The sequence below is a fragment of the Natrix helvetica genome, assembly GCF_964273705.1.
Source record: "Natrix helvetica genome assembly, chromosome: 8".
Taxonomy (NCBI): Eukaryota; Metazoa; Chordata; class Lepidosauria; order Squamata; family Natricidae; genus Natrix; species Natrix helvetica.
The window spans coordinates 16593084-16615851 of NC_138559.1; the positions used below are offsets into that span (position 1 = coordinate 16593084).

General features: G+C 40.8%; 1 protein-coding gene across 1 annotated transcript in view; it reads left to right on the top strand.

Annotated features, from left to right (window-relative positions):
- The first annotated feature begins 16 nt into the window (after window positions 1-16).
- The window catches only part of GCK (glucokinase), a 29727-nt gene continuing 6975 nt past the window's right edge, over window positions 17-22768 (top strand). Inside the window, exons 1-7 of the mRNA XM_081961212.1 lie at window positions 17-615; window positions 15528-15690; window positions 15935-16089; window positions 16711-16830; window positions 17885-17980; window positions 19634-19733; window positions 22065-22248. Coding sequence (XP_081817338.1) covers window positions 571-615; window positions 15528-15690; window positions 15935-16089; window positions 16711-16830; window positions 17885-17980; window positions 19634-19733; window positions 22065-22248 — 863 coding nt within the window. The 5' untranslated portion in view covers window positions 17-570. The remainder of the gene's footprint in view (window positions 616-15527; window positions 15691-15934; window positions 16090-16710; window positions 16831-17884; window positions 17981-19633; window positions 19734-22064; window positions 22249-22768) is intronic.

A 22768-nucleotide genomic window follows, 5' to 3' on the forward strand; every position in this document is an offset into this window, starting at 1 on the left:
CAATGCAGGGTTAGTCTTGAGACACCACCCCTCTTCCCCGGAACCAGGCCCTGTGGACCTCAGAAGTGGGACAGCATCTCCAAGCACTAAAGTAAGGAAATATAACGTGTCCAGAAAAGTAATTGAATCAAGAGGAGGTCCCAGGCCCAGTTACTCAGGAGGCAAGGAGTATTTTTCTCACCGTGAAACAGCTCGTGACTTTGCCTTCACCAAAATGTTGATGGACAAAAGGGATCTTTGGACAAGGGAGGCACCTGCTCAACACCCCACAAAGTGACTTGCTAGAACCAAGAGAGGAAGTCAAGAGAAATCCCCAGGCAAGGAGAAGCCCAGAGGCCAGAAAGTTGTCGGTTTCTCAAGGAGATGAAGTAACATTGTGCCTGACATAAAGCCACCGGAGAAAGCGGAATAAAACCAAGAGGCAGAACAAGGAGAGCTGCCTTCTCTGTTAAGGGCATACAAGGTGGGAAAAGAGACAGAGAAGGAAAGGCTTTGGCCTTGTTCATTTCTGGACTGTGGGCAGATTGATTTAACCACCGTCTCTGCTGGTCTGTGCTGAGAATTGTCCCCATGGTGGATCACAGAAATAGGATGGAGAGCTCCCAGAAGGAAAGGGTAAGGTCTTATTTTTGTATTCTCATTCTGGGAATTGCAGGGTGGAGCTGAGTTTTGCCATTTTGAAGGCCACTCACCCAAAATTAATGCCTGGGAGCATTCTTTAAATGGAGGGGGATACAGGGAAACGATCTAGGGATACTGTTGAAAAGTTGAATTGCAGGTAACTAATGCTTGTTTGTTCTTGGCCTCCATTCATAGTAACCATACATGGAAGTAGTAGCACCACATCAAGATGTACTTATATATAAGCCACAAGGAAGGGAATTGGCTAGTCGAGAAATAAGATTTCAGGAAACCAGAATTAGAAGCACACCAAGTTTCATACCTTTCAGATATTTTGCACTTTTCATTAATGTCATTTTAATGCTGGGGCTTTAATATTTGTTGTATTTTGGATTGAGATAGAGAGGTTCCTTGAATCTGCATGAAACGGGTAAGCTAATGAAGCAGTCAGAAAATCATAGCAGGAGCTGCTGGGTTTTTGCATAGGTGTGTTCCTTATTCTCCCATAAGATCCATTGGGTCAGAAGGGATTTAGTCTAAACGTCCACAGGATTTTAAAGGGATTTTGCCAGTGTGCAGTACCCTTCCTTGATCCAGTAAATAACTTACGATGCAGTTGCAGTAATGCAGGAAGGATGGTGTAGCTTTTCACTTAGGTCAGCAGAATATATAATGTTAACTCAGAGCAATTTGCTCTTGAATTAGGTTACTGTGACATGACAAACGGTTTAAAAAAAAACTTTTGCTTTTTATCTGAAGGCTAAAACTTTTAAAGAATGGTTGCTGGAATTGGGTATGTCTAGCTTAATGAAAAGGACTAGGAGTACATGATGGCAGTCTTCCAGTATTTGAGGGGTTGCCACAAAGAAGGGGGGGTGTCCACCCTATTTGCCAAAGCACCTGAAGGCAGGACAAAAAACAATGGATGGAAACTAACCAAGGAGAGGTCCAACTTAGAACTAAGGAAGGACCGAGTAGGAGTGGTTTGGCAGGCATGTGACTGGGTGGGCGTGGTCAACTTGTAAAATGTGGTGAAACTCACTTAACAACGCTCTTGCTTAGCAACCAAAATGTTGGCTCAGAAACTCTGGCACTTGAAGCAGGCAAGTCTTAAAGTTGTCAAGTTACAAGACCTTCACACCCGTAAACCTTTAGGAAAAAAACCCCCCAGGGGTGTTCAAACTTGACAGCTTTAAGACTTGTGGACTTCAACTCCCAGAATTCCTCCTCCAGTTGTGTTAGCTCAGGAACTCTGGCATTGAAGTGTGCAAGTCTTAAAGTTGTCGTTACAAGACACTTGCACCCCTAACACTTTAGGGAAAAAAACCCAGGGGTGTTCAAACTTGACAGCTTTAAGACTTGTAGACTTCAACTCCCAGAATTCCTCCTCCAGCCGTGTTAGCACAGGAACTCTGGCATTGAAGTGTTCAAGTCTTAAAGTTGTCGTTACAAGACCCTTGCACCCCTAACCCTTTAGAAAAAAAACCCAGGGATGTTCAAATTTGACAGCTTTAAGACTTTAAGGTTTAGCTAAGACTCTTAGAGGTGGGCGGGGCAATTGGTGAGCCAGCCAATCAGAGAGCGGGAGGCGGGGCAAGCGTGGTGCGGACGGGCGGGAGGAGGGAGCTGTAACCGGTTCTAAACGGCACGGTAGATTTGTGCAACCTCTTCTATAGAAGAGGTTAGAATTGGCAGGAACCCACCCCTGGTGTAGAGCATTTCTTTTCCTCATGGGATAAATGTTTTGGCATTGCCGAAATAAGTATAAAATTGACAAGCACCTTAAAAGAGGTATCCCACCTTCCCTCCGGCAAGATAGAAAAGCCTTTCCTATAGTGAGGTGTCCTGCTACCACTTGCAGAAACCGTCTTTCTAATGTGGTTGCATCACAAGCTTCCTTCTAGATCAGTGTTTCTCAAACTTGGCGACTTTAAGTCCTGTGGACTTCAACTCCCAGAACTTAAAGTCGCCAAGTTTGAGAAACACTGTTCTAGATGATTGTTGCTCAGATTGCCAGGATTCAACTGGCAGCAATTTTATAGCAGGTTTTGCCAAAATAGGGATGCTGTAACTATCACGTTACCTTCTCAGTCAGCAAAATCCAACATAGCCAAAGGACATCGCATTAGGAAAAGTTATTTTGGAGGAGATGACTCATGAGACGTTGCCACCCTTCTTGCAGAGGTTGGAAACCTTCTGCACGGGGAGCTTCTGCTTAATTCCACATTAAAATCCTTTTCCAAATTCAGAGTTTTTGGCACAGCCCATACATGTTCTGGAATGTCCACACATCATCCGGATTCTCTGCTTTTTCATGGAATTACATTGGTGACCAAACAGATATCCATCCACTGTGGGAGAAGTAATTTGTTGGGTTGAGATGCAAATTTATGAAAATATGAACAATTACTGAAATCATAAACTACTAAGGCTACCACCTTAAGAACACATATTTGGGGGATAAGGCTGATGGAGCACAATGGAACTTATTTTTGAGTAGATGTATGTAGGCCTGCATCGTAGGTTTTTATGAAGTGTGTGTGTGTGTGTGTATTACTATAGTCTGTATTCCCTTCCCTTTTACCACAGTATCTAATTTTATAAACCACGACGTCGTCTGTGATTTCTCATGCCGTTTCCTCTGATCAATATTGTCTAAGCAAACACTGCTTACCAAGTGCAAAATTTCCAGTCAGGAAAATTAGATTCCCTGTTTTATATTCTGATGAGTCTTCCTGCTTCAGCTCATGCTGTCTGGATATTTCTAAGCAAACAAAACAATCCAAGACACAACTTCAAAGCTTACTACAATGGCTTGTTATTCCATGGATGAGTGCCAGACTCACCAAAAAAAACATACACCGTTCACGCCACTGAGGCAATGGGATTTGTAGTTCATAGAGTTCTCAAATACGCATCTCCGATCTTCATGTTGTTAGTCCAACACTTTCTGGGCATTGACATCAGCTGTTGCATTATATTTCTAAACTAATAGTTAAGTGGAACATGATCTTTTAAATATTAACTCTGTGGCAGGAATAACCATTACACAGAGGAAGAGAAATCTGTCAAAAAAAACCAACAACAACCCCACCCCACTTTGGATCTTGTACAAGAAAGAGGAAAGAGGAAATGAAGATCTTAAAGAGATTATGAGTACAAGTTTAGCAGATTATATTAAGGGAGACAAGAAACAATTAGGGTGCGATATGGATCTGGCATATAGGATAAACTCAGCATATGCCAGAAGTCATAACGTTCCCAGAGAGGTACATGTAAAATTTGTCAGGAGATCCACAAGGGATGAGGTGCTCGTGACCCAAAGGGAGAGACCATTGAAATACAAAGAGGAACAGGTCACCATTCTTAAACAGATCCCCCAAAAAATAAGAGAGAGAAGGAGAAAATTCTCCCCCTTATCAAAAAAATTATATAACATGGGGGTCTGGTTTAAATGGTTGTTACCAGAAGGGATGATGGTCTTCTGGGAGGGAAATAGGATCAGAATTAATACAATTCAAGAGGCGGAAGCCTTTATTAAAAAGAATCTTTCCCCCCCAGAGGAGGAACTTAGTGGGAGTAGGGAAAAGGACAGCAAGACACAAGACAAGGAGGGGGGGGGGCGCTGAGGCCCTCCCAAGAGGCAGGGAAGAAGAAGGAATATCGAAAAGGCTTAGATCACAAAAATGAATGTATTTGGAATAATTGTAATTGTTGATACTACAAAAGTAACAGACAAAAAATAGTAGTGCACATGTTTGATAATAATGGTTAAATTTGTTCTGATGCTTTCTTTTATATTTTAGTTCTAAGATTGTTAAATTTGTGAGTTTCTAGGAGAGATTCTCGCCACCAGTATGGAAGCTGCAAAAAAATTTCTTGTACACCCTTTTACCCTTCCCTATATATTTCAAAACCAATAAAAATTTTGCAACAAAAAAAGAAAGAGGAAATTCTACGTTTGTACATAGTTTGTTCCATTGCCATAATACAGATGATTGCTTTCTTCTGCAACCTTTCTCAAGTTAATTTTAATGTGAACTTGGGCCAGGTTTGTGCATGGAGAGAGAAAATAAACTTGAAAGTACTTTTTGTATGAATCAGCAACTGGGAAACAAGATTGTTCATTGAAAATGATTACAAAGAAAGAAGGAAGCTACATTCATATGACCCATGAATGTGCCCCAAGGAAGAAATCATGATTTATAAATATCAGAAGCTGGATCAAGATAAACTGGGGGAGGGGGAGATATTATGGGCAGCATAGGTGAATATCTAATATGAGCCTATCTGAGCCGTAGCATATGGAAGATTGTGATTAGAACGTAAGAGGAAGAAATGAATGCAGAAATGAGATGGAAGATAAATAGAGATGTTAAGTACAATGAAGAGAAAGGGGAAATATTTAAAGTTCAGAATGAAAGGGGGTTAGGGTTTTTTGGGAACAGTTGATGCAGGGAAGTGAATTAACAAGTTCAGTTGGGAATCAAAGGGTTAAAATGATCGTTAGAAAGTTTGAACTGCTATCAACGAGATGACTGGAATTCATAGAAGATTGATTAGCTGCATTGTATGCTTTAGTGAATGGTGATAAGAAAAGAATTAGATATGAGTTTCAGGAAAATTTCTGCAAGGTTCTGAATGAATGAAATTCAGAAGAAAATGTTACTCTGTTAGATCACATAAATAGAGAAACAGGAAAGAGATAAAAAGAAATAAAGAATAAGTACTTCTGCCATCTAGAAGGAAGGAATTGTTTGGTGGCTATCTACTTAGAAGAAAGTCTGTTCATTTTGAATCATAATTTAAGTATTTGTAAGTCTCCTGAAGTTGTCATAGCAACCGTTCTACAGAGAAGTCTAACTGGGCGTTCTTTCGCTTTTATTCTTATTCTCCATTTGAAAATGTTCATATCCAATAACAACTTCATTCTTGCTTAAACTCTGAGCAAACACAATCTCTTTTTGGCTCTCCTCACAAGGTTGATTGAAGGCAATCATTATGTTTACACTTGTTAATATAACCAGGGCCCCGGTGCCCTAGGAAAAAGGACATTTCTATTTCCGGGCTTAATATTAATGCCAGCTTAATTATCTGAAGATATGCATAGACACACCAAACCTTCAATTCAAATGATTAAAATATAGTGTTCAAATACTGTAGTATGCAATGCCCACAATTACTTTTTTGTGGCTTAATGAAGGGATGTCCAACCTTGGCTACTTTAAGACCTGTGAACTTTCAACTCCCAGAATTCCCCAGCCAGCATGGGGAAGTTAAAGTTGCCAAGGTTGGACATCCCTGGTATAATATATACAATACAATACAATACAATAGCAGAGTTGGAAGGGACCTTGGAGGTCTTCTAGTCCAACCCCCTGCCTAGGCAGGAAACCCTATAGTATACCATGACATCTCTCAGTGACATTGACCCTCGAAGCATACCTTCTCACTGGCAAGGGTTCTGACAACCATTCCCTTCCGTTCCCTTTCCTTTCTTTTCCCTCTCTTCCCTTCTTCTTGTTAGCCTGTACTCTGAATTTGTTTAGAAGAGCTGTGAAGACCTGGTCCTTCACCCAGGTTTTTAGTGAGGGAAAGCGAGAACTCTCCTTTATCATGCTTGCCGTATTTTTTTTTCTTCATTTAAAAAAAGTTTTATAATGTATTTGATTATTACCCCGTGTCTGTTCCTCAAGAAGAAGCAAATTGGAGAAAGGCTCGGTTGACGAGTGAGCCCATCCATCCTATTACTTTGCATGTACTGTGCTCTATTTGAATGAATCTAAGTTCCCGACATAAATTTCCTTTCCAATATTGATTAGTATTGATTAAATAAATAGATAAATTTATAGGATGGTAAGACTCGGTGAGCCTGGGTTCCAATTCAGAGCGATGTCCTTGTTCCCCTTTTGACATTTCCTTGACTATTTATCAGATGAAACCGGTCACACAAAGAATGATGATGAAAGAGCAACTGGTGACCTGCAAATAATTGGAATGAGTTACTGGAATAACTTCTTGAGGAAGAGACACGGGATGGCTCATAATAATCAAATAAGAAAAAAATACAGAAAAATACATAAAGAGCAGCTGGTGATCTGCAAATAACTGGAATGAAACGGATCCAAGTGAAAATCCATTAACACATAAAGTCTCACAGCTGGTTGATTTCTCTCCAACCCAGCTACGCAACCTGTAGAGAGAGCGAGATAGAGAGAGGCTTGCCCATCGCAACGTTCTGCCATGGTCCAGGAAAAGGTTGGCTCATTAGCTTGAAAAAATATGTGCAAGCCGCACCTGAGCACTCAAAGAATGGGTTTGTTTCAGGAAGCAACTGTTACACATTGTGGAAAGTTTATAGGGGACTTACAGAAAATATCAAATTATATGTGTTCCATGTCTGCAGAAGTACAAATAAAATCCAAATGAACTTAAATGTCTGAGAATAGTTACAAGACAAATATTTTTATAAACCAGGTAGAACTAGACCTTCAACGGAGATGTTACCTACTTCACGATATATGAACTGCAGGAAAGAAATCATTTAGAATTAACAGGCACACTAAGTCCTCTTCTTAACCAATGTCTTTGTATTTATGAAAACAATTTGCCACCATTACCTGTATTCTTTCATTGGGTATCTGCAATGTTTCTCTTTGGCTGAAATTTGTAAATGTAGCAGATTTCCTGGCACGTTCTGCTCTGAGTAATATATAAAAAGGAACAATGACAGAAGGCTGTAGATGCGAAAAGAAATCAGTGGTGTGATAATTTACGGAGAAGACAAACGGACACTAAAAAGAAATGATAGCGTTGCACAAGCCTTTGCAATTTTCTTTCACACGTGAGGCTCTCTCAGCAAACCTATCACTGCTTAATTCCATAGCTACTGATTCAGTCCTGTCTTGTCTTGTCCTTTCCATTCTCCCATTAAAGAAGGACGTGCTCCATTAGAGGTTGTCGATAAAAGGAAAATATTGCGCAGCTTCAGCCTCAAATATCCAATTGTGAGATACTGCCTTTTCAGCAGCGCTCGGGGAAGATTGCCCTAGCAAGAGGCCAAGAGAGCAAGCAGAGAAAGGAAAAAGCCCATCAGCAAGGCACTTTCCTCCCTTTGCTTAATCCTCCCTGCGACTGCCTTTCTTCGTGACTCCTGCCTCTGGAAAAGGAGTCCCACCACTGCCAAACGAAGGCTATTGAAGGAGTATCTCAGACAAGTATCTTGAGGGGATTAATTTCATCACCACAAGAAAGTACCAAGAACAACAGAATGCCCAACCATGAATACAGGTAGTCCTCCACTTAAGACCACTACTGAGCCCAAAATTTTGGTTGTTAAGGGAGTTATTTGTTAAGTGAACTTTGCCCCACTTTATGACCATCCTTGCTGCAGTTGCTAAGTGAATCACTGCAGTTGTTCAATTAGTAACAGTGGTTTTTAAGTGAATCTAGCGTCCCCATTGACTTTGCTTGTCAGAAGCTCACAAAACACGACCCCCGGAGACACTGCAGCCACCATAAATAGGAACCAGTTGCCAAACATCCGAATGTTGATCTTATGGGGATGCCACAAAAGCCATAAGTGTGAAAAATGGTCATAGGTCACTTTTTTTCAGTGTGAACGGTCACTAACGAACGAACAGTTGTAAATCGAGATGTTCCTGTACAGGACACTTGGGTGTCATCATGCTTTGATTCTTAATTATTTAAAATGACATATAGGAGGAGGTATTACACTTCATTGGCCAAGAGGCCGAGAAGCTTACCTAGCAGGGGAGACACCATAATCCAGGGGGTGGGTTCCTGCCACTTCTAACCTCTTCTATAGAAGAGGTTCCACAAATCTACTGTGCCGTTTAGAATCGGTTCCAGCTCCCTCCCTCCACCCGCCCGTCCATCATCAAGATGAAGAGCGAGAGGAGGAGGAATTCTGGGAGTTGAAGTCCACAGGTCTTAAAGCTGTCAAGTTTGAACACCCCTGGGTTTTTTTTTCCTAAAGGGTTAGGGGTGCAAGGGTCTTGTAACTGGACAGCTTTAAGACTTGCACACTTTAATGCCAGAGTTCCTGAGCCAACATGACTGGAGGAGGAATTCTGGGAGTTGAAGTCCACAAGTCTTAAAGCTGTCAAGTTTGAACACCCCTGGGATTTTGTTTTCTAAAGGGTTAGGGGTGCAAGGGTCTTGTAACTGGACAGCTTTAAGACTTGCGTGCTTCAAATGCCAAAGTTTCTGAGCCAACATTTTGGTGGCTAAGCAAGAGCGTTGTTAAGTGAGTTTCATCACCTTTTACAAGTTGGCCACACCCACCCAGTCATTTGCCTGCCAATCCACTTCCACCCGGTCACATGGCTGGCAAGTCACTCCCACCCAGTCACATGGCTGGCAAGCCACTCCCGCAAAGCAGGCCATACCTACAGAAGAGGTTCTAAAAAATTTTGAAACCCACCACTGCCATGATCCCACCATGAGGACAAAATTTGAAACCGACAAAATGTGCAGCAGTAGTTTGGAAAGAAGTAGACAGAGAAGGAAGAGAATTGTTCTGAGATACTTTGGGGAGAACTTTGGTAATCCTGGGGCAACCACGCCTTTCATACAGAAAAGGTTTACTCGAAAAGATTTGGCACAATGTACTGGTAGACGGTATGCATGTAGTTCTCCCTCTTTTTCTATTTCCCTCCTCAGCAACCCTGTGAGGTAGGCTGGGTTGAAAGAAACCGACTGGCTCAAGTCACTCAGTGAGCTCCCACGACTGAAGACATAATATACTGTCGTGTAATTTATTTTACACTGCAACGCAATATAAATGAGACCATATTTATTTGTTGCAAACTTCCCAGAGTCACTTAGGTGAGACGTGCAAATATAGAAATGTAATAAAATAAATGAATAAATTGCTAATAGATACAACTGCAAGACTGGGATTGACTATTTGGTTGGTTATGTACCATCCAGTCATTTTCAGCTCCTGGCAAACACGTAGGATAAAGGTAGTCCTCAATTTACAACAGTTCATTTAGTGACCGTTTGAAGTCACAACAGCAGTGAAAAAAGTAAGTTACGACCATTTTTCAACCTTACGATCATTCCAGCATGCCTGTGGTTGGATGATCAAAATTCAGAGGATTGGCAGCTGACTCATACTGCATTTACGATGGCTGCAGTGTCCCTGGGTCATGTGATCCCCTTTTGCGATCTGACAAAGCCAATGGGGAAACCAGATTCACTTAATGACCGTGTGACTAACTTAACACCCGGAGTGATTCACTTAACTCTGAAAGGTTGCAAAACTCACTTAACGAATGTCTCATCTAGCAACATAAATTTTGGCCTCAATTGTGGTTGCAAGTCAAGAACTACTTGTAGCCTTTTCCATGATGCTGTCCCTAACCTAGTCTTCATGCAACTGTATATACAAATAAGTAATGTTATTCTGAATTTCTAAACCCGATAGTAATATTCAGATTTCATTGACAAAGGAAATTCGGTTAAATTTCAATTGATTCTTTTTCTTCTTCTTGAATCAAACAGTTGTTTGCTTTTCCAAGTCTAAAACCAACTCTTGCTTAATGCCAGTGAGATCTTATAAGGAGGTAATTTGTGCCTGGGTTAGACATCAAAATGCAGGGTGCAGTTTGAGGGGAGATTAAGGTGAATTTCAAGGTTGGAGGTCTCCTTCGGTCTCCTGTTTTCTCTCTTATCTATTTGAACAGCACATGTAATTTAGAATGACTCTTTTTCATCAGGTAAATATTTTAGTGCAGCATCCAGGTTTCTAGTCAACCATTAACTCCAAGACCTAGTTTCTCATCCAAACAATAAATCCGCTTCTAGCTTGAACCCTTCGGACTGTAATTCATAATCCTTTTTTGTGGTTAGAAAGTTACCTTTACATGGACAACTAGCACACTAGGACAGGAATAACAGAGTTGGAAGGGACCTTGGAGGTCTTCTAGTCCAACCCCCTGCTCAGGATGGAAATTTTCAGACAAATGGCTGTTCAATCTCTTCTTCAAAATTTCCAGTGTTGGACCATCCACAGCTTCTGGAGGCAAGGCGTTCCACTGATAATTGTTCTCACTGTCAGGAAATTCTTCCTTAGTTCTTGACTGACATTTCCCCCCCCCTGATTATGGATCTATTTTATGATCGGCATTCCCATTATTACTGAAGTTCAAAGTATGAGTTTGGTTGTTCAAAAAGCTCTACTCACGTTCCCCAAATGTCAGCTCTAGCTTGCACTTGGACAGGCGATCTCATGCGACCATGGGTAGTTGAAAAAAATACCTTGGCAGGAAGCATTGGATATCTCCTAAAGATATGAATTTCCTGGGTCCTTGGCTATGGAAAAAGATCTAGGATATGTTAAGGTCTGGCTGTTCCCATACAAATTGAGCCATACTGGAAATATTTTTCAAGAGTCGTGTCCCAGGTCCTTCCTGTTGTAGAGGGAGAGAGGTAACCGTTGAAGCATGCAAATATCCCCCCCCCCCTGCTAACTCATTCTGCCTCTTCTCTGTTGGCATTGAGACAACAGACAAAAAAATGTGGTTTTCCAGCCAGTTTGGGGAACCTTGAGTTTGAGATAACATTTCATAATGATCTGATTCAGTCTAGGTTGTTCCTAGATAATGTATCTTTTTTTTCCTACTATTTTTTTCCAGTTGCTAAAGTAGTACATAAAATTGGGAGAACATCAAAGTCTATCTAATCCCAACTCTTACAAAAGCCCTATAATGTTAGATAGAACACGATAGATAGATTTTTCTTCTATCTCCATGTATGAACAAAAAAAGTCCTTTATTTTTTATGCAATATTTTTGGTTTATTCATGGGTTTGATATGTATGTGGATTTTAAATTTGTTCATTGCCTGGATTTTTTTTAAGCTATGCATTTTTTTTAGGATATACATATAACTTCTCAGTCATGGGGCTAATGTGTACTATATTCATACTTCCAATAAATAAACTGATGTGTAAATAAAGGAAATTGGACTTATTTATGCTATAGACATTATAGAAAATGAGTGGAAATTAATGTTCAAACTTCATAGTTTTGCGTAAAAAGAATTAAACTTCGACAAGTCACACTGTAAAGGGCAAAGAAATTAGACATAGATGAATAAAAGTAGATATTAAAACATTAATTAATTAATATAACTACGTGATCGAGATTGATAAATTGACACAGCTTGAAAATTAAGTAGTTACGATTGGCCTCTCCTCTCCCCTTCTCTCCCTCAGGCTTGCCCCTCCCCCCACCAGAAGCCTCCCCTCTCTTATCCCCTTTTCTCCCTCAGTCTAACTCCTTAGCATCAGAGCGTTTTTCAGGTGGGGAGGGGGAATAGAATGTCTAAACTCCCATCCTGCAGGCTGGATGAGTTCCATGCTGGCCACGCCCACGCCCACATGGCAGTTGGAACACAGTTCTTTTCAAGTGGGGAGGGGGAGTAGAATGTCTAACTCCTTAGCATCACAGCATGTTAATAATAATATAAGAAATACTAATGATCTGATGGTCATTTTGAAAAATCCTTTCTTAGTGAGCACCTAGAAGCCAAAAGGAACATACATGCCAAATTTCAAGTTTGTAGGCTTTACGGTTCTGGAGATTTTGTGATGATACATGAGTGATATGTCTCACACGCATACTCACAAACACATATGTGTCTGTGTCTGTGTATATAAAATGTTATGGGCCACCCATCTTACCTCAAGGTAACCTTGGGTGATCTACAATCATAAATATAAACATAAACATTTTGGAATGTTTTGTGGACAACTGTTTGTTAGTAGAATGGTGGTATCAAGGAGTCATGGTATTGCAGTGGTTAGATTGCAGTATTGCAGGCAAACGCTGTCGACAATTAACTTAACTGAGGAGAAATTTCCTCACAGTTAGAACAATTAATCAGTGGAACAGAAGTTGCCTCCAGAAGTCGTGAACGCCCCAACACTGGAAGTCTTTAAGAAGATGTTGGATAGCCATTTGTCTGAAATGGTATAGGGTTTCCTGCCTAGGCAAGGGGTTGGACTAGAAGACCTCCAAGGTCCCTTCCAACTCTGCTGTTGAATTGTATTGACAGTCTGGAATTCGATGCTGACTGGCTCAAGGTTGACTCAGCCTTCCATCCTTCCAAGGTTGATAAAATGAGGACCCAGATTGCTGGGGGCAATAGGCTGACATTGTAAACCACCCAGAGAATGCTGCAAAGCACTATGAAGCGGCATATAAGTCTAAGTGCTCTTGCTCTCTCAATGGCGGAACAATTGCTTCAGACAGGAAAAGTTCATGCCTGGCCACAATCTTGTCTATTCCTATATTGATTGATTTAAGGAGCCGTAAAACGTACCAATCCCTTGATTGTTCGAATGGGTTTCTACCTTGTGCTGAGTCATGGCTTGTTTCAACACTGTTGGTGGGGCTCACCCATAATGGTGAGGTATAAAAGCATGATTAACAATCCACATTGCCCAGAGCCACCTAGAAGCCGGAGCTCTTCAAAATCCCTAGGAGGCTAAAGGATGAGTTGCCTGGATTGCTATTTACATCATTCTTGTTAGTGTTGCAATCACGGGTCTCCGTTTTCTGTGCTGCGGTAGTAGCTGGTGGTCTTTTGCCTCTGCCTGGTGAACCTTTAATCTTTGGGGTCTCGAAACGTTGCCCCCTTGATCTGGGCGATACTCAACCAGGAGCGTAAGCAAACAAAAGAAACAGGCGTCTGAGTTGCCTCGTCAGTTTCAAAGACCAAGCGGCTGAGCTTGTTACAGGAAGGGAGCAGATCCCAGTCTCTCTCTTCCAGCACAGACCCTCTTTTCCTGCTGGGAGAATTTCGAAGACTACCACAGTCAGTGATGAAGATGAAGGAGTTTGAGACCTTAAGACTGGTAAGGAGGATGCTCTTCCCCCCCCCACCCCAAACCTTTTTCTTAGGCTTTAAAAAAATATTCCAAGGAAACTGCCTTATTATTTATCATTTCTGAGTGTGTAACCAAGGGATGCAGGTGGTGGGATTCCAGTGAACGCAGAGTGCATCCCTCCTTCTGAAGTCTGTTCCTCTGGATTTCTCTACTAATTTGCAAAAAATATCCTTTTAGAATGCAATTCTTGTTAAAAGCGATGAATGGATGCCATCTGTTTCTCACTAGTTTTCCATGTTCAATGGACAGGACACTTTCTCTCTCAGAAGCTGGAACAAGCAGTAGTAGGTGAACTCCTGCTTCTTTCTGATGGCTCCTGGTTCTAAGATTTCTAGTGATGCCTAACTGATCATGGCTGGAAACAGGATAGTAGGGCTATGTGTGAAATGCGTCCAGCAAGTCTTCTCCTGTGTGCCTGCAATGGTATGAAAGACTTGGGCAAATGTCCTTTGTTTCTGAAACAAAGCCTCACCAATTCTATAGAAGGAATAGGCATTCCTAGGAACCAGCAAACTATTATATTTAACTAATGTAAACTGAGCTGTGGCGATGCAGTGGTTAGAATGCAGTACTGCAGGCTACTTCTACTGCCTGCAATTTGGCAGTTTGAATCTCACCAGCTCAAGTTGACTTGGCCTTCCATCCTTCCGAGGTCAGTAAAATGAGGAGCCAGGTTGTTGGGGACAATATGCTAACTCTGTTAACTGCCTAGAGAGGGCTGGGAAGCACTGTGAAGCGGTATATAGGTTTAAGTGCTATTGCTATTGCTAAACTATTTGTTGAATCCGTGTAATATTAGTGTACTATTACTTGTTTGTTTGTTTGTTTTGTTTTATTGGATTTATATGCCGCCCTTCTCCCAAAGGACTCAGGGCGGCGTACAACATTAAAAAACACACATCCCGAAAAGTTAAAAAGAAATTAAATATATATCCAAAAAAACAATCGAATTTGTAGAACAATACATTTAAAAAATGAGCTAAAATTAACAGCCCAGGCCGGCTTGCTGGAAAAGCCAACTTTTTAGGGCGCGTCGGAAGGACCGGAGGACCGGTCAACATCCCTAGTAGCATGGATTTAGAAACACATGCTATCATTGCCCCATCACAGAGGTCAAGAATGATCACAGTTTAATGATGCAATAGTATTCCAACCTGACTCCAGTCTTCTTTGGCTGTCCAAAAGTGGAATTCCGAAAGACTAATGTAAATATTTACAGTTTGTGCTATAGTTAGGCTAACTTTTGAAGGTTTTAAAGAGTAAACTAATCAATAAAGTGCCCCCTTGTTTTAACCAGTAACTAAAAATAGAAATGTGGGAGAAAAGTGCAGGCTATTCTGATGGTGTGGTCATTATTTAATTAGCCATCATTCTTACATTAAATTACATAAACTTACATTATACAGTTTAAGTGGACTAGAAAGTGGGACAATGATTAAAAAAAAAATCTGTGCATCTGAATTAGAATTCTAGAATTGTGGATTTATGAAGTTCTTCTATTTTTAATGTTTTTCCCCCACTTATGTTGACTAACAATCTTGGGAAACAGCTGTAAATTGGAATCAGTGGACAAAAAGGAGGGAGGTTTTCCCCAAATACTCCAGAAATTTGAAATGCAGAAAAAACCGCAACCTGATTTTCTCTCTTGTTAGATCATTGTTGGTTTAGATATTTTGTTGCCAGTCATTTATTCATTGCATTGATACCGGGTCCTTCAGCTAATCTAGAGCAGATAGTATTTAGCCTTTTTAAAAATTTCACAACAAGGGAAGCTAGCCACAATTGTAGATGAAGGCATGGATTGCCTAATAATAGCCACGGGAGAATTGGAAGATAATTTCCCTGAAAAGTACACATTTGAGAAAGCGATTTTATCAGATGCAGATACAAACAAGAGAAGAAGAGGAGATCAAGGTTACCCACTTCCAAAGTGCAAGTACAGTGTGCTTCTTCTTGAAACTTTCTTGTATTTCTCCTCTCAAAGGTGGAACAGATCCTGTCTGAATTCCAGCTACGGGAAGAAGATTTGAAGAAGGTGATGCGTCGGATGCAGAAGGAAATGGACCGAGGCTTAAAACTGGAGACGCATGAGGAGGCCTCGGTGAAGATGCTGCCCACATATGTACGGTCCACACCAGAAGGATCAGGTACTTGTTGCCGCCTTAGAAATGGATGATGGGAGATGCAAACTTAAACTCTTTTTTTTTTTAAATCTCCATTGCATTGTCCAAAGACTATTCTGGGATTGTAGTCCTGGGCTAGAAAGAGAAGCATGCTAATATTAGCCATCATCTTATTGAAATGCCCACTAAATCAGTCATGGGGTTCTTCTGGAGGAAGGTTGCTTTTCAAAGACATAAACTGACATGGTGTCACACTCTGGGTTTACAGAAGTTGGAGATTTCCTATCTTTGGATCTTGGAGGTACCAATTTCCGAGTGATGCTGGTGAAAGTGGGAGATGATGAGGAAGGGCAATGGAAGGTGAAGACAAAACATCAAATGTACTCCATTCCAGAAGATGCCATGACAGGAACCGCTGAAATGGTGAGTTGATCATCAGGCCAAAGGAACGCAATGAGAGGTGGGCTAGATTTGCATAACACAAAAAGCTATTCAATGTATATGCTGCCCCTCTCACCGATAAGGCACCTCTGCAGAGCAACTCAAAAGAGACATAATCTATGGAATTTTATATATTGGTCAAATTCCCAAAAAGCTTCAAGTTCCTACAACTACTAGAAAGTCAGTGCAGTGTAGTGATTAAAGTGGATGAACTAATACTGGGAAGATCCAAATTCATGTTTCCCTCCAGCCAGGGAAACTCACTGAGTTTCCTTGAGTTAGTTTCTCTTGATCAATTTAATCTGCCTCTTGGTTTGGTTGCTGTACCAATAAAATAAAGAGGTGTTCATTGAAGCCATGTTTAAGTCAACAGTTAAGCCAAAGTTGTGTAGAAGACGGTGTTTTAGCAGCTATTACATGTTACAAAAATAGCACAATTATCAAAGTCCTACTGGGTTGTTGGAAGGACGAGGGTGCCTTGCTCTCACCCTATGTTGTGTCTTGCTTGTTGTCAAAGAACTTGGGTTCTTGAATAAGCATTTTGCAAGAAGTGAAAGAAAATATTCACTAAAGGGCAATAGAATTTTTGTCTCTCTCCCTCAGCTCTTTGATTATATTTCGGAATGCATCTCCGACTTCCTGGACAAACATCAAATGAAGCACAAAAAGCTGCCTCTGGGCTTTACATTTTCCTTCCCTGTTCGACATGAAGACATTGACAAGGTGAGATCTGAAACCAGGAATTTGGAGTGCTTTCTGCTTTTGACTGCATGACTTTCTCAATGAGGCTGATGAATCATTCATAACCATATAGCCCAAAACTTTTGGAGGGTGTGATGTTCCTTCTGTCTCTATGTGAGGGAAGCTAGGGAGAAAATATGCCAAATCAGAAAACAACCAAACAAGTAAAACCCAATCTCCTTGTGCTATGGAAGCTCAGAAGATGATCAATTTCTATAGAAAATTACTTTTGTTTTAAAACAAAGTGAAGTACTTTGGTGGTATCACCCTTGAAATTCAGCATAAAACCTAGATAAGTATAGAGGTAGTTCTTATCTTACCATCATTTGTTTAATGACTGCCTGAAGTTACAACAGCACTGAAAAACTGAGTTCCACTAATGTGCAAATCTGCCAAGGGAAATGTATCACTCTACTAGTGTAAGTGGATGCATTGTAGGTGAGGTTCCAGACAGATTCTTTAGCATTGAACAGACTATGTTAGCCATGAACCATTGTATGATTTCTGTAGGATTGCAGAGATTTTGCAAAATTATAGCAACCCTGCATTGTTGCTTTATCTCCTAAAAGAATATTAAAGAGGAGTCAATAGATTTCTTACTACAGTTGCTGCTAATGAGACGGTCACAAGCCATTGTATTTCATAACTTCAGTTTTTTTTCTTTTGTCTCTTGCTCTTCTTTCTCTTTCTTCTTTCTTTTCTATCTTTTTCTTTAGGTTTGCTTTTTTTACCTGGGGCAAAATACTCAGTAAATATAAATTTTACAAATTTCTTACAGCAATGTGAAGAGCTTGTGAGGATTGTTGTCATTCTCACTTGAAATCTAGTCCAAGATTATCAAAACCAGACAATCTGCAATTATCCTCCATTGCTGGTTCCCTAACATCTGGAGGCCTTTCCGATTACGACGTGGCTTGTTTCCTTTGCTTGAGACAAACTTTTCTTTGATATATTGATCCGTATTGTTTGTTACGGCCATGGAGTTGTGCTTGTTTTGCAAAGTTTGGTCTGATTCTTTCCATGTTCTGATTTGTAGGGAATTTTGTTGAACTGGACAAAAGGCTTCAAAGCTTCTGGAGCTGAAGGGAACAACATTGTGGAGCTTTTGAGAGACTCTATCAAACGAAGAGGGGTGAGAGCAATAATCATTTGAAAGAAGCCTGGCGGGTCAGCCTTCTAACACATTGGGCGGCTTACTCATTAAACGTGACCCTGTCTGCTTGCTCTCTAAAGAACGGTGAAACTAAAATAAGATGTTTCGATAAGGAACTGCAGAAAACAAATGTGGGAGAAGGGAGACACAGAAATGACCGAACCTGTCCTGTATTCCCTAAGCTTAGACCACCTTTTTCAGGCACTGTCATATATGATGAAGAACTAGATGGACACAATGTTATGTTTTTCTTTTAGCAGCAGAATATTTAGGCTTTTCCTACCCCAGATGGCAGGGAGAAGACTGTTATATTGCTATTTATGAAGATTTTTAAATTGGGAATGTCAAAGGTTAGACTTCTGGTATTATGAGTCTTAAAATCATGGCAGTGACTACAGAGACCTCTGAAATGAATCCCTTATCCATCATTAGAAATGAGGGACCCTAGGAGCAAGGGAGAACAATTTAGATAGAAGTAATCTTTTCTTGGAGACTGGAAGTGGGGCCCACCTCTTGATTACGTTACTTTCTGATTAATTTCAGTTGTCTATAGGCACAGAACAATCCAGATGCATGACGAGTAAGGATAGATCTCTTCTCCAAGGAGTTTATAGCCGATTCTTCAACACAAGGGAGATGGAAGGAAAGGGAGGGGGGGAAATAGGAAGGTTAGGAAATCTCTTTCCCTCTTCCAATATTCCAGATTTGCAAGAATGCTTATATAGAATGGCCACCTTCAAACCCAATGACACATAACAAAAGGAATATAGCATTTTTTTAATTAAAAGTTTTAATAAATTTTACAAATATTGCCACCTCACCTTCCCTCCCTCCACCCTCCTTCCATCCAACCTCCCAGAGCAAAATACAGGGTATAAACATTTAACAATCATATGCTAAGCTAACTGAATTCGACATCCTACCTCCTCTTGTGCCTTAATTCCCCCTTTTTTTAATGCTAACTTTAGATAAGTTGTAACATTCCTTATTCCTTCACTCATAAGCTAATTGAAATTTTTTAGTCCAATATTTATTTTGAATATAGTCAATCCATCTTTTCCATTCGAACTTGTATTTCTCATCTGAGTGGTCCTTCAAGTATGCTGTAATTTTGGCCATCTCCGCTAGATTTATTACTTTTAGCGTCCATTCTTGAATAGTAGGCAATTCTTCCCTCTTCCAGTACTGCGCCACCAACAATCTTGCTGCCGTCGTTAAGTTCAAAATCAAATTAGTCTCTATAACTGTACAGTCTGTAATTATACCTAACAAAAACAGCTGGGGGGGGTGAACTTTATCCTTTTTTAAAGTATATTTTGAATAACCCACCATATTTTTATCCAAAATGCTTTGACTTTTTTGCAAGTCCACCATAGGAATATAGCATTTATTTTGCAGTGTGGTGTGAAAAATTCTCTTTTGGTTTTGGGCAGAGTGTTAGGACAATCCCAGAGAGGTTTACCTCAATCTCTAGCCAATTTAAGAGACAACAGCCTCCAACTGTATCTCTGTCATCCAACATCCTTGGAGTTATCTGGTGGTATCTTTCTGTCAAGGTGGTCATTCCACATGTGTTATTTCTTGAGATGTCCTTCTAGAAAGATAACCGTGCTTTTTTTCAACCCACTGCAGGACTTTGAGATGGATGTTGTTGCAATGGTCAACGACACAGTAGCAACGATGATCTCCTGCTATTATGAGGATCACAGATGTGAAGTTGGCATGATTGTGGGTAAGTGGGGCCTGCCATGTTCATATACTTCCCCTGGGCACAACCATTGTAATCGGAGCAACTTCTTGCTGATTCAAACTGAACCTAGTTTTACAGGGAGGCTGCCGTAAACCTTCCTCGCTTGATATTATCCTGGTGGCCTCCACTGCTCTTAGTCAACATGGCCATAAAATGTATTGATTGGAGATGATGGGGATTAGAGTTAAACATGTTAGGAAGACAGCACTTCCAGCCAGTGCTGTGATTTGTCGAACTAATAGTTCTCCAACAAATTCCAACTGCAGATGTTTATATGGATATTGTAGAAAACCATGGGCATTGCTATTTTGAGCTATGGCTTCACCCCAGAGCAAAATCTTCTTAAAAAACTGGGTGATGGGATGGGATGCTGTCTAGATTCCAGAGGACCAAGAGACATTACAATTTAGATAGTTTGTGTGGGAGAAAGTGGGTTGAAGTCGGCTCCTTCCTAATAGTTTCCAAAGCATATATTTTATGGTGCTTTATTTTGCTTCAGTTTAGTCCGTCAAACTGCTTTAGTTTGGCAAGATTTGTGTCTCTGGGTGAGGAACAGTGAAGGAAATTGCTTGGAAGAATCTCAACAGGTCTTTCTTGGGTTTTGAAGCCTGATAGCAAAATGGGTACATCTTTGCAAACGGTTCCATCCCCATCTGCTGTTGGTTCATTCTGTGCAGACACTGACACTCCAGCATTGATATATGTCTAACATTCCTTGATGTTCCTGTTCGGATTTTTGAAATAACACAATGGGAACAGAACGAACAGGCTTTTTCCTGTAACAGGCAGGCGCTAAAGAACTACAAAGCGAGGCAAAAGTTACACTCCATTTATCTGAAGATGAGTAATACTATTGGCAGTACAGAGAGTAGGTTTACTGGAAATTTGCTTTTCCCCTTCTTCTTTAGCTCAGGTGCTCAATATAACCAAATTCTTATGTGACTATTATTATGTTGTGACTATTCTGGAAACAGCTGTTATATATCAAGTGGACATTGTCTAGCAGCAGTTTATACCAGCACCCGAGGTCTTTCTGACATTCTAAATATACTGTATATGAGTTGCAGCAACTACAGGAATGACTCTGCTTCGCTTGATTAAATGCTAGCTAAGGGACTCGCAGGTGTTTTACAGCATGGGAGTCCGAAGCCCTCTGCACAATCTCCTTCTGCAAAGTTGTAAATTCTACATTGTTGTCAGTACGGAGAATCCTTGGCTTAGGTCTAGCCACCATTCAATGGACCTTCCCCAGGTTACTTACAATCCAGATATGAAGTTCTGATGACTGCTTCCCCCCCCCCGCCCCCGCCCCCCCCCGCCTGCAGTCGTATGATTGCATTTTGGGTGCAACCAACCCACATTTATGGCTGTTTGCAGCATCACATGAATATGATTTATGACTGCAGAAAACCAGTATTTATTTCCAATTTCCAGCAAAAAAACAAAAAACAACAAAACCCCACTCCTATCCATTATGAAAAATGGGTTCACTTAGTGCAGGGGTGTCCAGAATTCCCCAGTCCATGGCTGGGGAATTCTGGGAGTTGAAGTCCACAAGTCTTAAAGTTCCCAAGTTTGGACACCCCTGACTTAGTGATTGCAGTACTCGCTTTACAAGCATTGCATTTGTTTAATAACCGTGCAAAAAAGTTGGGAAGTTGGGTGTGACCACATGATAATCTACCAAATAACCAACATGACATGCAACTATAATTATGGTCGTAAATCAAGGACTACACATACGTGTGCTGCATAACCTTCATAATGTAATTCTCTTACATTGAATGAAAAGATGTACTAAGGGTGACATGATAACAGTGTTTCAATAGCTAAGGAATTGCCAGAAGGAAAAGAGGTTCAACCTATTTTCCAAACCACCTGAAGGCAGGACAAGAAGCAACGGCGGGAAACTAATCAAGAAGAGAAGCAACGTAGAACTAAGGAGAGATATTCTGATAGAACAATTAACCAGTGGACAGACTTGACTCCGGTAATCGTGGGTGCTTTAACACTGGAGGTTTTTAAGAAGAGATTGAACAATTGTTTGTCTGAAATGGTATAGGGTTTCCTGCCTCAGCTAGAAGGTTGGACAAGAAGACCTTCAAGACCTTCCAACTATGTTATTCTGTTACTCTGTTATCAACCTTTATATGTTCCTTTAGTAATGCACTGAGATTAGCTGGACCTAAAGTAAAATGTCAGCTTCCAAAAATCTTCAACATGGACCAGGATAACAAAGGCATGTCAAGGACCTCTCGATGATGCTTGGGTTGCTGTTGACTGGGGAAATCTCTTTGCCTCTCCTTCTCTTAGGCACGGGCTGCAATGCTTGCTACATGGAGGAGATGGAAAATGTGGAACTTGTCGAAGGCAATGAGGGACGAATGTGTGTGAACACCGAATGGGGGGCTTTCGGGGAGTCGGGAGAGTTGGACGAATTCCTCTTGGAGTACGATCGCGTGGTGGACGAAACCTCACTTAACCCCGGTCAGCAGCTGTAAGGAATATGTCAGATAAAGTTAACCTAATTATTTATTCTTCTCTGATGTCCTGGGGGAACAGGAACAAGGCACTGAAGCTGGCATGAAAGCTGTGGTCTCACTGTAATGTCTAGGCACAAGTCATGAGTTTGGGATGGTCACCAAGGCAATTCCTTGTGATATCGTTCCCTTTCATGGCGCTAATGTTAAGGTTAATGTTTCTCAACCTTAGCAACTTTAAGTGGAATTCAAGCCCCAGAATTCCGGAAGTTGAAGCCCAAGTTGAAGTTTAAATATGGAGATTCATCTGAAAATTGCCAAGGTTAAGAAACACTCAATTAGAGAGTGACTTCTGTTGTGCTTTTCCAAGCTTTAAGTAAAGGTTGGAAATCTTAATTCTTGAAAATTACTTTGTTTTAGAAGTAATCTGTTCGGGTTCATGTGCAGTGTGGAGTGGGACCCTTGTTTGTTTTCTTTTTTTCTTTCTTTCTTTCTCTCTCTTTCTTTTTCTTTTCTTTATGCCAGTCCTCCCTTCCT